Below are 16,532 nucleotides of genomic sequence, written 5' to 3'. Positions count from 1 at the left end.
CTGAGTTCTGTTTATTTATGGAATTTCCTTAATAATAATTTGTATTCTGCCCTGTGTCAAAAAGCCTGGGTGGCTAACTTCAGATAATAAAAACCCATAATAGTAATAGCAATAAAAGCTCAAAAATAACATCACATAAATAAGAGTTTAGGTTAATCAACAAGGCAGATAGATTTTGTCTGGGTTGACAGGCCCATAGGTAACACCGGCTTGTCAGATAAGGCTTTGTAAGTAATAATCATTACCTTGAATTGTACCCAGAAACAAACTGAGAGTCAATGCAGTGCTCTCAGTATTGGTTTTACATACACTAATAAAGCAGCTTATACTGCTAACTCCAGGCTGCGGCATTTTGCACCAATTGAAGTTTCTGAGTAATCTTGAAGAGCAGCCTCAGGAATTGCGCTTGATGGGATATCTACATGTATTCTTCCTTGATGACCTGTTGCACTTTTAATTTCTTATGGTGTTCTTTTTCGTTTTCGGATCTTAGTTAAGCTGTTTGTGCAGCCACATTGGTTTCTTCTGCTGTCCTCTATTTTTTCTCCCATACTGGAAATCTAGCGAATGATTTTTTTTTTCCTGGGCTTTAGATGCCGTTGAGTCTAGCTCAACTCCTGGGGAATATATGGACAAATGCTGCCATTTTGACCTGCCCTTAAAAATAACTTGTAGCTCTTCTAAGGACATTCCAGCAATGTCTTTGACTCCATCTATCTACCTTATTCATTGTACCTCCCTTTTTCTACTGCCTTCAACCTTGCAAAGCAGAGAAAAAATGGTGGGCCACCATCTCCTTGCATCACATGCTGAAGTATGTCCATTTCTGCTTTATGACCTTATGAGAGCAGTCAACACTTATTTGGTCCAGAATGAACTGATTGATTCCTGTGTAGCTGATGGAGCCACTTGCCTCCAAATCTATCATTCAAAGGTGCTTATTTTCTTTCTCATATATTAGCACTAGAAAGACCATTGCTGTTGCTATTTTAATCTTTGTGATCATTGAAGTATCTTTATTCTTGGTTATCTTGTCTCTCTTTGCCTTCCACAGTCCATTTTTAATCTTGAGCCCAAGAAAACAATATTGGCTGCCACTTTCACTTCTTTGCCATCAGTTCACTGAGAACACTGCTTGCAATTACCTTTGTCTTCTTAAAAGTTAATAGTAACCCACATTTTTCACTTTCAATTTTTACTTTCCTAAGTATTCTATATCTTTGGCAAACAAAATGGTATCACTAGCAAATGTCAAATTGTGAGTGTCTTGTCTTCAAATTTTGATTCAAATTATAATATCCTCCAAGTGAAACAGATATGACATTATGCATCCTTGTCCTCCCTTCCCTTTTCTGAATTAAGCTGTTTTTTTTCTACACAATAAAAGGCCTTGTCAGAAGAAGGGAAAAAGAAGAGGAAACATAAACACATATCCATATCCACATCCATATCTATATCCATATATAATTATATTTTAATTGCTACATTATTGCAGAAAAATGTGATCTAGATAGGACATGGTACTCTAAGGTATTTGGGTAATGAGCTGTATTTTATTATGCTGTTCTCTAATCACTTTGTACGTTTGTAGCTTTATATTCAGCATAAATATAGTCACACAGTCTTTGATTCAGAGCGGAAGGTGTGATGAAGTAAAATAAGTGTTTCCAGACTATTGATCACTACACAGCTATTGAGAATATCTATGGCTTGAAGTGCTAAGAGTAACAATATTTTTCTTTTGTTCTTGTTATAATTATTAGCTGTGTTATGAGCAATTATTAAATTCAAAAATAAAGACCAATAAGAACACGATGATGATATAATACTTGTTCCAACAAGCAAGTGAAATATTGAGTGGGATAGAACTTAGAACTCAAAGCAGATTTGTGGATTGTACAGCAACAAGATGTACTTGTCACGATCAAATGCATGGTGATATGCCATGTGAGCTAAATCATCTTGACTGAAATTCTCACACAAAAGCACAAGGGATGTCAGTTTCAAAGAAGTTTAAAGGGTAATCTTTAATAAAATTATGCTGTTTTACAAATTATAAGAAAAACATGTCAACTATCATTCAGATTCAAGTACAACTACCGGTGCTTTCAGTTTTACATTTGTTAGTTTAATTATATGTTTAGAATATTTATTGATATAATAAATAGGACTTTTATTAATGTGTCATATATTCCTCCAGTTTCAGCTGCATATGATATAGTTAATGGGATCTACTAGTAGTTTTATATGCTTTCTTGGATTTTAAATATTTTATTTAAAACGTTTAAACATTTATTATATTTAAAATATTCATACAAGCCTTGACAAACTGTAGTTAAAGTTTCTTTAAAAATGACACATAAATAGATAAAAATCACAAGCACATTATAAAAGCAATAAATAAAACCACAGCAACACCAATCTTTTTATATCAGTCTTTTAAAAAAATCCCTAACATCTAAAACAATCAATTGAATGTAAGTGAGCTCCAAGGCAGGGCATACTATCTCTCTCATTTTCCCACAAATGAACAGCTTATTTAAAGAGCCATAAATAAATAAATAAATATATATATATATATATATATATATATATAAAATCCAATTTTTAATGAAACATTTGTCATGTGGAATCAATTCAAAATGATCATAGACTGGAGGCCATCCTACATAGTCAATGGAGAGTAGTGATGTCTAGGAGAAAAGACTTTTCAGTTGAAATGTTTTTATTATGCCCTATCTACATGTGGGTGATTCTTTTTGCCTCTTCTGATTTAGTGCCATCTAAAATTGCAGACATTTGCAAAATAGACACAACTTGTTTATGAAGTAGGTGCTGCACAAATCATAGTAATTCTAGGCACAGGCGTTCAGGATTTTCAAGACTAGAATACCTAGAAGATACCAGTGAAAATTCCTGTTGCAGAGCTCTTCAGCACTATCACTGTAATGAACAGCTGCACTTTAATCTGCCAGGTTTAGGATGAAAATATTACCACGTTCATACCAAGAGTGCTTCTCACAGATTTTACATGTGGTGGGCTACACAGGTAGATTTTGGGCTCTTGTGCTTTCTCTTGTTGCAAGTAGGCTCCAATAATCCTATTCATTATGCTTATGTGTGTAAGTTTCTGTTGTACTTTATTTTTCATATTATTATTTTATGAATTGATATTCTATCATTTGATCAAAACACCGACCATATAAATATTACTATATACACGCACAGGGCATCAATGAACAGTGTTCTCAAGTCTCAGCATATCTGTTGTTCTGAAAAACAAGGCAAGAAGAAAGCAGGACTATTGCATCACCTCGGCTTTTGGCTTTCCTCCAACTGACTCCTATCAGCAAGTGATCATTTTAAAGGGCCTCACGTTTGTTTCTCTACCTGGTGACTATACAAATTATAATTTTAAGAACAAAAAGAACTTCTTTTTCCCGTCACTGTCACAACCCTCTTTTGTTTATGTGTCATATCTGTAAGAGGGCAGAAACTGTCATTCTACTGTTTTTTTATGTCATTCTGGGTGCCTTTGGGGCTAAAGAACAGGATAGCATGAAGAAACAAATGCTGGGGGCCAGGACTGAGCTGTCCATAATTGTGCTTTAAACACGGTACTAAGTGAGGGTAGCGAGTGAGAGAAGTGATGCTTTGCATTTATAGGAGACCAAACTACCCAGGAGAAGGAACTCCACAATCAAACCTGAAAGAACACAACTGACACATACTTTTGTATTATTGCCAGGAACAGTATGTGAACATGTTTGTAACTTTAGATGAGTTTGAGTTCCAGATTATGAGAGCTTCAAAAAGGCGCTTCTCTAGGCATCAGTGAAGAGTACTGAACCTCCATGAGTAAATCTGGGTGTGATTGATGTATAAAGCCATAAGGGAAATCTGATCACTGATTGGTATTGAAAGAAGAGTTCTGATTATAAGAATTTTGTAAACCAAGGAACATAGAATGTAAGCTTGAACCGAAAGAGTCTTCTTCCTTTTTTGTATACCAGCGAGTTTCACACACCAATAGATTATGTCTGCTTATTTTGGCTGTTTTGTGTTTTTCCTAACCCCACTAAATGGGTTAGGATTAGCATTACATTAGGGTTATCCGTCAATGGTTGACTATTACCTCTGCTAATTTATGTACCCATGCCATAATCACAAATTATTACACACATCTATTATGTCTATGTCAGGCAAAAACTTTTTGGGCATGAGATTTTAACAAGAGCCATGAAAAGCAAACTAGTTTTTTTTTAATGTATTATGTTCTATGAACCCAGTCACTACTCAGCCACTACATTTTTAAACTAAGATCTAACTGGTCTTCAGAAGCTGCTACCAGGGCTGCTTTCAGCTCCTGTATTTCTGCTGCTCCAGCTTCCATTCCAAAGATTTGGAACTACTCTTTGTTCTAGCCTCTGTTTATCTCACTGATCTCTGAAAAAGACTGTATCAGCCATCAGCTTCTGGGGCTGGACTAGCTCCACCATCTCTCCCAGAGTTGCCTGATCATCAGTGGTGCTGCTACATTGTTCTCATTTCCCAGAAGTGTTCTTTGTGGAATGAGCCACAACTAGCAATACTCACTCTCCATCAGATCCTGCACAGCTACAAAGGGTCTGGTCAATTGCACATCCTGCTTCACATTGCTTAACTTTGACTTTCTCTTCCAAACTTCCCATTCCCCATTAATTGTGTCATAGCCTCCCTTCCAACACATCTGTCACTAATCTTCCTGAAATACTCTCTTTTCCATTCCTCACTCTCATCTATTGTCCCGGCTGTCCCACAAAAGGCTCCCTGAAAAATCATTCTTGAAAAACAGAATTTCTCAGTGACTAAAAGCTAACCTACCTAACTGGGTGCAATCGTAAATCAATCTAACATGTTTAGAAAGAAAGGAAATATGAAACATCTAATCTGTAATTAATTGTAATTGTTCACTTTTTTTCCCATGGTTTTGTCACTTTCTTCTGTTGGATCTTTTAGTAATTAAGATAGAATATGTAAATTAATATCAGTGTTTATGTTTGAAACAAACTGTTGCACTTGCTATTGAAAAGAGCTTCTGTGTAATAAATCAGATTTTGAATGCAACAGAAACAGAAAGTAGGAGAGGAAATAAAGAACAGAAACCCATGAAGAAATGGATTGAAACAGGCCACTATTTTATTGCATACAGTTTTGGTGAAACTGATATGATGTTGGCGTGAATACACTAATGTTTCTGGGAGTCAATATCCTGATTTATTAGGCCATCTAATGAGTAATGGGTACAGCAGTGTTTCGCAGGCTTGACAACTTTAAAATGTGTGGACCTTCAACTCCCAGAATTCAACTGCAAAGAATCCACACATCTTAAAGTTGCCAAGTTTGAGAAACACTGGTGCAGAGGAAAAATAGTTTAAGGCAGTAGATAACCTGAGCTAATGATGAAGCTGGAGAGTTCAACTAAATGCATGGCAATTGTGCTGGCAATTTAGATGGAAAAGAAGCTGTTGAAAGCAATAACAACCCTATATTTTTGTTCATCTATTTGACCCCTGATGCAAAGCCCCATCAAAGAGAAGGAAATTGGGCTCCACTGCACTTTTCATGAAATAGGCAATATATACGTCATAATGTAAAACTGTATTACAATAGTGAAAATTTGTATTTTCTAGGAGTAGTATATTATGTACAACTGAATAACATAAAGTAAGCCATGATCCAGCTGAGTCCTGCTGTCAGTGCACAAATACAGTTTAACAATAGTTTTACTGTCTTGTAAATCTATGCAGTAGAGCAAATTATTAGCAAATGGGATCACCTGTTACCACCTTTAAGTTGTAAGCAAATAGAATCATCTAATGCAATACACATTATTTTTAGAATGAGTCTAAATGAGTCAGGGGGTAGCTGCTGCTGAAGAGCTAGAGACTGAGAAGGGGTTTAGCTGTGAAGACTAGCGTGGTAACTTTAAATTACCCTAAGAACTATCCCAATGTGAGGAGAGGAAGAGAGGAATTACCAGACAGGCTGCAGTACTACAAAAGTTGAATGTTTTCAATTATATTTTCAGTTACATGCATTATGCCAGGCATGAACTGGTCAATTCAAGTCTTTGCACCCCCTAAGTCCACCAGCTGATTACTTTATCAATTCATTTCAAAAATAAAAAAGTTGCTGGAGAAGCCAGGTTCTGGTCTCACTTGCTACCAAAATAGAACTGAGGGATTGCAAAGAGGTCTGGGAACAAACTGAGGTGGGTGGACACAGGAAACAGGCATAACCAATTGAAGTCATGCAATTGCTGACACAGAGCATGTCATTTCAGGCTGCCTCCTTGATGCACATTAAAATTGCTTGCACACAGTGTTTTGAGATGGGATAATAAGGGAAGCACCACTTCCACAGCATAACATTAGTGTTTTTCAAACTTGGCAACTTTAAGCTGTGTGGACTTCAACTCCCAGAATTCCCCAGCCAGCATGCCTAAAGTTGCCAAATTTGAAAAACACTGATCTCAAGCCATTTTTGAGCTGTCTCAATTGTGGGAGGACACTGAAATACAGGCGGAGATATGCAGTGTCTGGGTTTGCTTATTGTCATGTATTTCCTAAGGCAAAAGAGAAAATCTAGTTAGCTGATTTCCTTCTCACTTTCTTTCAGTTTGTTCTGCAAGTAGGGTATCATAGTTGTTACTACTTTTGTGCAAGAATCAGATGGGGAAAAGAAAAAACAGGATGGGAAATTACACTTCTTTCAGTTATGTTTAATTATGAAGCACGGTGAATACACCAGGATATTACTGTTGCCTAAACAAGAGGGCTTGTTTGTTTGTTTTGCAATAGTTATATACTGCCCCAAGCTTCAGCTGCAGAAACTCTTTATCTGATGACCATCCTTTCTTAGGCTGATCTTCATGCATGATTCAGAGCTGGGTTTGTGTTTGCCACACCTGTGTGTTACATAATTGCACACTGCCTCTTTGTCAGTAACTGATATGAATTTAATAGGTGCCTCTCAACCATTCATGGCAGTCCAACCTACAATATTTGCATTAAACATTAATGTTATCTGTGGACTTTGCTACTTTCACTTTTGTGTTATACTTTTCAACTGCTATTGCCTTCAGTTCTGAAATTTGTTATTACTTAAGAAAAGGGACTAGTACAAATCACAGGACCATCTGTTATATGTAGTATTATATCCTGAAATAAATTTTAGACCAAGAAAATGACTGAGCCTCTTTGTGACATGGAAGGCATGAAATGCAAGCTGAAGACTCTTACACACCTGGAGGTAAGTAGTTAAGAAGTTGACCGGTCCTAATGTGCTAAATGATTTGGAGATTCTCCGATCTCACCAATGCTATGGCTTTGAATGGTTGGTCCCTGATAAGGAAAACAGAGTTTTCAATGTTTGGGGCCTGTAAAATTTATAGAAGAGAAACACAAAGAACCTAAATGCTATCTGGAAACTGCTGATTTTGAATGGGAGTCTTCTTATGCAAAAGATTTTGCTGGTAGGGTGAATGAAATTCTAAAGGATTTTAAAAGATGTCTTTATTTACATAGATGCACATTACTTAAGGAGGCAGATAAATATGTTTTTTTCCTGTTTCTTTTCCATGAAGAAGTAATTAAAATTTGCTAGCAGTCTGGTCTCCAGGTGAAAGAATGCCATATTAAACTTTGGTGAATTATTTTTAAAAAGTTCTTACTATCTTTAATTTACTATATAATAATTAGCATTTCCACATTGATCTATTTTATTTTCAGATTTAGTATAGTAGCTGAATTAAGCTTCCTACATTCTTCAGATTTCTCATGTTCAAAGATTCTCAGTCACATAACCTCAGTCACATAAATAAGTTACTTATTAATTTTTAAATCCGAATAATTTTCTTCTTTATTGAGGCAAAGGGGGACCAGAGTCCAAGAAAGTCCAAGATAGATAAATAGCATATTTGTTCATCTTAAGTGCATTTATTGAAGTGTGGAGTCCTTGGGGTTCTCTGAGCTTGGTTCTTTTCTTGCAAACGTTTCATTACCTGGCTAGGTAACATCTTCAGTGCTAAAATGGGATGGGGTTTGCTCTCTATTTATGTGCTGTGGCCTGCCTTGCCACTGCTGGTGGGGGTGGGGGTTTTGATGGCTGCCTTGTCTGAATACCAAGCTTCCAAGAATTCTCTTGCATTTTTGGATTTAGCTTGGTCTGAAATGCTGACAGTTTCCCAGTTAAAACTATGGTTAAGTCTGTCCATGTGTTGTGCGATTAAGGAATTTTCATCATGTCTTCTGACTGCTAGCTGGTGCTCGTGGATGCACTCTGCAAGTCTTCTGCCTGTCTGTCCTACATAGTGTTTGTTACAGTCCTTACACTCTATGTTGTAGATGACTCCTGTTTTTTCTTCTTGTGCTACTGGGTCTTTTGGTTTACTTAAGATATTTTGGAGTGATTTTGTTGGTTTGTGTGCTACAGAGATGCCATGTGGTTGTAATAGTCTGTTGGTGGTTTCTGAGACATTTCTGATGTTTGGCAGTGTGATTCCTTAATCTCACAACACGTGGACAGACTTAACTATAGTTTTAACTGGGATTTCTCAGCATTTTAGACCAAGCTAAATCCAAAAATGCAAGAGAATTCTTGGAAGCTTGGTATTCAGACAAGGCAGCCATCAACAGGCACATAGAGATAAACAGCATCTACATACTATTCAAAAGAGACAAAAGATCAGAAGATCGCCTCACCAGTGATCAATCACCAGCAAACATCACCCAGATAAGCAAAGGTTACCACCAGGCACACAATCAAGCAGTAAACATATGCTCATCAAGGAACTACCAGAGGAGCAAAGCAAAACCCCCACCCCCACCAGCACTGGCAAGGCAGGCCACGGCACATAAATAGAGAGCAAACCCCATCCCATTTTAGCACTGAAGATGTTACCTAGCCGGGTAATGAAACTTTTGCAAGAAAAGAACCAAGCTCAGAGAACCCCAAGGACTCCACAGTTCAACCCTGAGCTACACATATTCGCATTTATTGAAGTGTTTAATTTATATATGAACATTTTCCTTATTTTCCCACCAAATAAATCAGTGAATATAATTTGCACATTTGGCAGCCTGTGTAGATGAGGGTGAAAGCATATGCTGTGGGAAAATAAGGAAATATTGATACAAATGTTAATTCCAAGATCTTTCAGTGTTTAATATTCAGGATTTTTTGTAGAATGTACAAGACATGATACATTTATAATGCATGATGTATTGTAAAAGAATAAATTGTGTAGCTGCAACAAACCAGGGAGGAAATCCTCTAACAGAATTATGCCAAATGGGTGAAAGCTGTTATTTGAATAGAATGTGCCCTAAATCATTCCCTCACTTTGTGCTTAGCACTTAAAATGAAGAAAGAATTTAGAACGTGCTGCATTGTAAAAGAAGATTCCCATCCAGTTTGAGAGATGCCAAGACTACAGTCACATTGTAGAAGTGTAGAAGGAGAAAAGCACTCCATTTGAATGATATTTTCTTACCCTTCAATCTGCAAAGGAGGATCTGCAAAGGAGGTTACTTGGGCTGCATGAGCCTGGTACACTGCTCTGGACCCCATGGTTAAGTCCCAATGCCCCAAACATCTGATTAGGATTTTACAGGTTGATCATACTAAGAGTGCATGACCAAAAACCATGCTTCTTAGGAGCACACTAAAAAGGCATGATTACCCATCTTACACATGTAGATTCTGTGATGGCCATTCATTACTTGTCCTGGAGATACTCTGCTCCTAATCACTCCAGAATTAGCCATTTCCACTTCCCAAAGATGAGGTTTAGGTTGGTTGCCAAGTGGACTGTTAATCCTAAATGACAGATCAAGATCATTACTTGATTTAATTTCCAAAGAATTCCTTCACACTATAATAACAAAATAATGTTATTCTTTAAAATCTTAATAAGGAAAGTGCAACAATATACAGGTAGTCCTCATTTAGCAACTGCCTCATTTAGCAACAGTTCACAGTTATGATGGTGATCAAAAAGTAACTTTGCGATCAATCCTCGCATTTATGACCTTTGCAGGTCTATAAAGCAAAGAAGAACTGAAGTAAGATCATAAGCACAGTCGCGGTTTCACTTAGTCACCACTTTGCTTAATGACCATTGTCACTAAACAAGGACTATTTATATCTGTTCATATAGCTAAATTTATAATACAGGTAGTCCCCAGTTTAAGAACGAGTTCCATTCCCAAGTTTCCCAAGGGAACGAGTTCCGTTCCCATTAAGTCAAATTTGTATGTAAGCCTGAACAGTATTATTGTATAATACTGTGTAAGTAGTATTGTGTAATGAACTTGAACCATTGTGTATTTAACTTGAATCATTGTGTATTTAACTCAAATTTTGCTACAATAGGCTCCTTTCTTAACTATGGGTCGTCTGTAACCCAGGCGTTCTTAATCCGGGGACTACCTGTATTGCAGAGATCCTATAGAATTAGGATAAATTAGAATTCTATGTTTGAATAAATTAAATTAATCTGTTGACCTTACACAATAATTTTATTTTGTTAATAGGTCTGTGCTTCATATAACAGACTCCTGAAATGATAAAAAATATACATGCTGTTAAATGCATAATTAAACATAGCAACACAGGCATAAAATAAAATATTAAGCAATATAAAAAATTGAACAAGTTGAACATTTTTTATAAGCCACCAAAGTTTATACCCTACTTAGATAATATTTAAGCTGTTTCAAAGCCCTTTATTATGCTCAGAAAAGAATTTCATTATCAGATTGCTTATTTAGGAAAAAAGACATGCCCTAAATACCCACAAACATAATTTCTCAAGGTAAAATGACATATTATAGGTCTTATCAGATGACTGTAAATTTCAACTAGAATCACATGGGAGGTGTTCTTGCAAGTATCTGTTCTGTGCCAGCTAATGCAAAACAAACACCAGTCTGAAACTAAAACTTATCTTTATTGCTATATTGTAAATTTCCTGAGTGTAACAAGGATAATGAGCCAGAAAGCACTAGAACTTGCCTTGAAATTTGAGTTGTCAGCAATCTGCTAACAGGAGAAAGGCAGAGGTGGGGATACAAGTATTGTCTGTAACAGTGCTGTAAGTCAGTTGCAGAATGTGTTTGGAAAACTTTAAAATTGTGTCCTGCTTTGCATCCCAAATGATGGTGGGTATGTTGGAAGTTACATATAAATAAATACGCTAAATTTTAAATAACTTCCCCCACGTTGTATTTTACAGATTTTTTTGTATCTTATCCAGAACTGAAGCTATTAAAAATTAAAACTCCAGACAAGGACTTTTGATAGACACCTTGTGTAACTTCAGGTGCTGCCATAGCTTGGTTGTTTGCTCTCTCCTCTCTGCTGATCCTTTTTGTTCTCTGCCAGAATCTGGCCCTCGTTCTCTGAATCAGCTCCTCAACCTCAGGCTCTCCTGGAGCTGCAGAGGGGTTTGATTGTCTGCCAGTTCTTCAGGCTGAAGGTCCATCTGGCCTGTCTCTTTAGATCACTTAACACCATCATGTCTTCCAAATCAAGAGAATCTGCATAGTAATATCTGGAAGGAACAACAATATTCAGTAATGTAAATGTTGTATTTTTTTCTGTTTCTTTCTTCTCATAATGAATTAGGGCAGGAAGGATAATTTTTCTATATTTTTGTGCAGCCATCTAGTAATCATCTGGATTGTGGCAGCCAGATATGGTTCCCCTAAATGAATATAACAGCTATTTTATTTCTTCCAACATGAGAAATACAAATATGCTTATTGTCTGAATGCTATATATGTGAAATTCTTTCTGTACTTGTTAATTTTTTCATACTTTCCCATGAATTTTGCTTAAGAAAATTCTGTAGTTTCACATGTCTGATTAGGCCTCTGGAACAATCGGACAATAGTGTAATAATTTAGTGTAATTATATAATTTAATTATATATTGATACCATCTTAAATGCATAGACAGAAGGAAGAACTCCAGATACAGCACAAATCTCATTTATAATCCTTTGCTTCATAAACTTAGATCTGTTTCTTGAGTAAAGGGAGTTCTGCTAAATAGCTTTCTAGTTCTAGTAGGTAGATACTTTTATATGAAAAAGAAAAAATCATCTATCCATCTATTTGTTGGAAAGGCACGTGACCCTGATGACTCAAGGTGTGCAAATCTGCTTAAACAGCAACAAGCAAATATAATGAGGTATTGCTGAAATTTGCAAATGTTTTACCTGACTGCATTTATTCCACTGGAATTAAAGTGATGGAGGAGTGCTAATTCAGAAAAAAATAATCAAATAATCCCTAATAATTCATGATAGCATTGTATAAGTCAAGTAGCAAGATAATAAGAACCAGAATTGGTAGGTGAGTGTTTTTCATCATAAATAGGTAGAAAGGAAAATGTTTTTATAATTTTTGATGGTTGAAAAATTAACAGAATGTAAAGATTTTATAAGTCTTTGGAAATGCGCCAAGAGTTTCTGGCAGTGATTGATTTGCAGTTTCTTTGTGTAGAGATTTTTTTTAAGAGCAAACATTTATTCTGGTCCGTTCAAACTCATCTTACATTCATTTCCAAAGGATTTGTAGCAAAGCCCACTACAAAATAAGCTTTCAGGTATGGAGACAGTGTTTCATTGATAACTTATTTTCATTGGAAATCTACTGAAGAAAATATTTCCACATGTCTTCTGAGTAAATATTTTTAAGACTTATTTGAGAGAATGTTGTATGTCTTTTAAGAACACATAAACTCCTATCTATGCAAAGATGTCATATTTCTGGACAAGAAGATTTCAAAGCTGTACTGTAGCAACTGCCCAGGCAGTTCTTCATTAAGTGCGAAGTAAGGCTTCATGCTTCTCTGATAAAGCCACCTGGTTATGTTCCTAGTCCACAATGTTGGCTGAATATTAGCACTGTTGCCCCTGTGTTCTACAGTATCCCTATTTCCTATAAAAGATAAGAAAGGGATCAGTCAGTCAGTCAATCTTTATTGATTAGCCTTCTGGCCATTTCAATTTCATAAAAACAATCTAATACCATATTAAATATAAAATCCAATATACAGTTAAAATTATAATTATAAAACCAGGAACTGTCTTAACTCAGTTCGTCATCTTTACAATTTATGACATTGGTTGCTCTAAATTCCTCTCTAATTTTTATCGCCTTATTAATGAACTTAGTGATACTCCTAACCACGTGTTGATTGTAGCCTGACAATAATCGGTCCAATATAAAATCACAGGATATATAAGGTCTAACTGTAATATACTGCTTTATATACTTCTGTCTTATTTGTTCATACAGATGACATTCAAAGATTATATGGACTAAATTTTCCACTCTACTTTTACCACAAAAACAAAGTCTCTCCTGATATGGTATGCCTGAGTACCAGCCCGTTACTTCCTGAGTTTCCAGCTGGTTAAATCTTAATCGTGTAAAGATTTTGCGATACATTAAGGGAGTTGGGACTGTCAAATACTTTTCTATACCAAAAATAGTCTTATTTCTGGCTAAGCCAACCGACTTCGTAGCAGATAAGATTTCAATATCTTGTTGAGCACTAATATCTTGTGCTCTTTGTCTAATGATTTTAACTGCCTGGTCTCCAAGGGGTTGAAGTAAAAGGGGGGAGAGGCCCATAGTTGTTGTAGCTTTATACAAAAGTCCAACCCAATTGGTGATCTCGGGAGCTGACAATTGTTCTAAAAAGCATTGTTTTGGCAGTCTAAGCTCCTCCATCTCAATCAATCGTCTCCAATATTTTACTACTTTTAATAGTGCAGATACACTTAATGGGAAAAGTTTCTGTTTCTGCCCTAACGGCACTGGCTGGAACCATTGGTCCAACCAGAAGAATTCTTCTTAAAAATTTGTTTTGTGGTATTTCTATGGACGGGGTTACCAAAGAACCCCAAATTTCAGCTCCATAGGTTAACAATGGGATGATCTTGGCTTTATATACCCTAAGCACTGGAAGTATTGTTGTTGGAATTGAATAAGACATAAGTTTATACAACGCTGCTATACGTTGTGCAGTTTTCTGCGCAGCTGTCTTCATCTGGTTTTTCCAACTGCCATTTACCGAGAAAGTCAAGCCCAGATAAACGAAGGAAGATACCTGGTCTACTGGGCGACCGTCTATGTGCCAACGATATTGTTTCTTTTGTGAGCCAAAAACCATTACCTTTGATTTAGCATTGTTTATAGTAAGGTCATTTACATTGCAGTATTCCAAAAGAGCTTTTAGTTGTCTCCTTAAACCAATCTGAGAAAATGACATTAGAACCGAATCATCGGCATACATCAACATGTTTATGGACCTATTTCTTACTTTTGGTCTATGAAAACTTGTCTGTTAATGGAAGTGGCAGCTTCAACAGCATTGCGTGCTGTGGGTGGTGCTATGTGCCATAACGAAAAGGAGGATGGAACGAAGGAAATACAATGTACCTTGAGGGCTCCGGAGGATAGAGTGCCATTGGCCCCGCATCAAATTGTTATCACGGCAGAGGTTAATACAGTGGCAGGTGCTTCACAGTTGCCGGATTTACATTCACAACCAGAGTTGATAATGTCTGAGGCAGGTAGTATGGATTTGACCAAGGCATCTGACTTTGCAGCGGAATCAAGTCCAAATCAGTTACTCCTCAAGGAACATGATATGGCCCAGAATGATTGACTATTTACTAATTTCGAGATTATCCCTCCTCTGTTTATTCATTTTATTACCTGGAATGTAGCAGGATAAGAAAGGGGTAATCGGTGAGCTGACAGGCCTTTTTCTTGGGCTGGCAGTTGCTGCCTCTAGGGACCTCTTTTCACTCTGTGTTCAGCCTCCCACAAAACTATCTGTTAAGGGCAGATTTGTTGCACAGCAATCCTCTTCTTCACACTCACAATCACTTCAAGAATCTTGCCTCAGGCTGTCTAAGAAACAGCCAACCAACAGCCTAGTCCAGGTCCATCTTAGTTTGCCAGCCATTCCACCTCCATCTCTCCTTTCTTTTTCCCAAGGTTGTTCTGGTTTTAAGTCTCTGATTGTTTCTTCCTTTTTGCCAGCTCAGTAGTGGCTGGAAAAGTAGCTGCCTATGGGAAAGTTATGAGAACCCATATTACCTTTCAGCTTCTACTTGTAATTTTAAAAAGAGTAACATGTTGAGATGCTAGAGAGTCAGGGGTAAGGCAGACTGTCACATGGATTTTCTCTCCCCCCCTTCTTTTTTTTTTTTTGGAAATCTGTCTCCTTAGCCAGGTACATTCCTAATTAAGGTGGAAAATATCAAGGGAACTTATTTTCTAAAGAGACTGAATTCTGTATCAGCAGTCCCTGCTTTCTCTTGGGCATGTGTATATGTTTTTATGCCTCTGGTGTGTGTGTATATGTGTGTGAAAGAGAAAGAAGGAGAGAGAGAGATGGTAATACCTTTTATTTTTAATGCAAATCACTGAGAGATCCTTACAGAATTTCAACAAGTAGAGATAATTGCTCTTAAGATGAATATAATTGTAGGCTGTTTATGTATTAATTAAATTAATTTAAAACATTATTATACCTTTTCTAATTAAGAGAAACTTCAAGAAGTTAATAATTACAAAATTGGTATTATCTCTAAACAGAAATGGTACATGATAGTGTTTGTACTGCTGTGAATCTTCTCATATGTGTACCACATCATCTGTGCATGACCATGGATGACCCATACTTGCTGTAGAGATGACCATGGCAGGATATGAAAATATTAAAGTGATGATAGAACAATGTATGGTTTAAAGATTCCTGCTCTACACTCCTCCCTGAAAAAAATGAATTAACATATGGAATAAATCAGGATAACTTAAGGGACTACTTTTACGCCTTCTAGGTTTTTTCCTTAATGCCAGGATTCCACCTATTCATAGAAAATACATTTTAACAGATAACTACAATCATTCACAAAAACCTGGGGCTACAAACAAGTCTGTCAACATCAGCAGCAGGGCTTCTTTGGGAAACATGTTTCCTCAATTCTGATTTTAGCAGTGAAACCCTAGAAAAATTCACTATGTACTTTGAAGGGCTTGTTTCTAGCACTGTATCATATGGAAACAAATAGGTGAGGAATGGTAGATGTAGAAAAGATGCACCTTTGTTTTACTGTTATCCTGTCTCTCCTTTGAGAGACTCCTGTCTTAGTAAGATAACAATATACCGAGAGACATGAATGCAGGAGTCTTTAGAATATGCAGCCAGTTTTTATTATTTGTTAATTCAAAGTGAGTGCTAAAAATTATAGGTTCCTAGTAAAAATATGTAACTTGGACAGCTTCTGCATCAACAACCAATTCTAGTAGTATGTATTTTCTATGGAAGTTAGTTATTACTGGAGAACACTTTGTAGATTCCTAAGTGCTATTTCTGGGCTAAACCTATTTATTTTCCCATTTCCTTTCTGCTGTTATAACAGTCCTATTGTTTAATATGGGACAGAAATTTCTTTCATCTTA

General features: G+C 36.5%; 1 protein-coding gene across 3 annotated transcripts in view; it reads left to right on the top strand.

The window, feature by feature from the left end:
* Positions 1-16,532, top strand: part of TMCC3 (transmembrane and coiled-coil domain family 3) — a 120,739-nt gene that overhangs the window by 35,270 nt on the left and 68,937 nt on the right. Inside the window, exon 2 of one of the 3 annotated variants that reach the window (XM_025164382.2) lies at positions 3,229-7,293. The exons of the other annotated variants lie outside the window; for them this stretch is intronic. Coding sequence (XP_025020150.2) covers positions 7,228-7,293 — 66 coding nt within the window. The 5' untranslated portion in view covers positions 3,229-7,227. The remainder of the gene's footprint in view (positions 1-3,228; positions 7,294-16,532) is intronic. 3 annotated transcript variants of the gene reach the window in all.

Source organism: Python bivittatus, unplaced genomic scaffold, assembly GCF_059951505.1.
Source record: "Python bivittatus isolate LINGU-HERP-01145 unplaced genomic scaffold, Pbiv_v1 ctg000330_np1212, whole genome shotgun sequence".
Lineage (NCBI taxonomy): Eukaryota > Metazoa > Chordata > Lepidosauria > Squamata > Pythonidae > Python > Python bivittatus.
The sequence above is the reverse complement of the archived record's forward strand: the minus strand, read 5'-3'. Positions and strand labels throughout refer to the sequence as shown.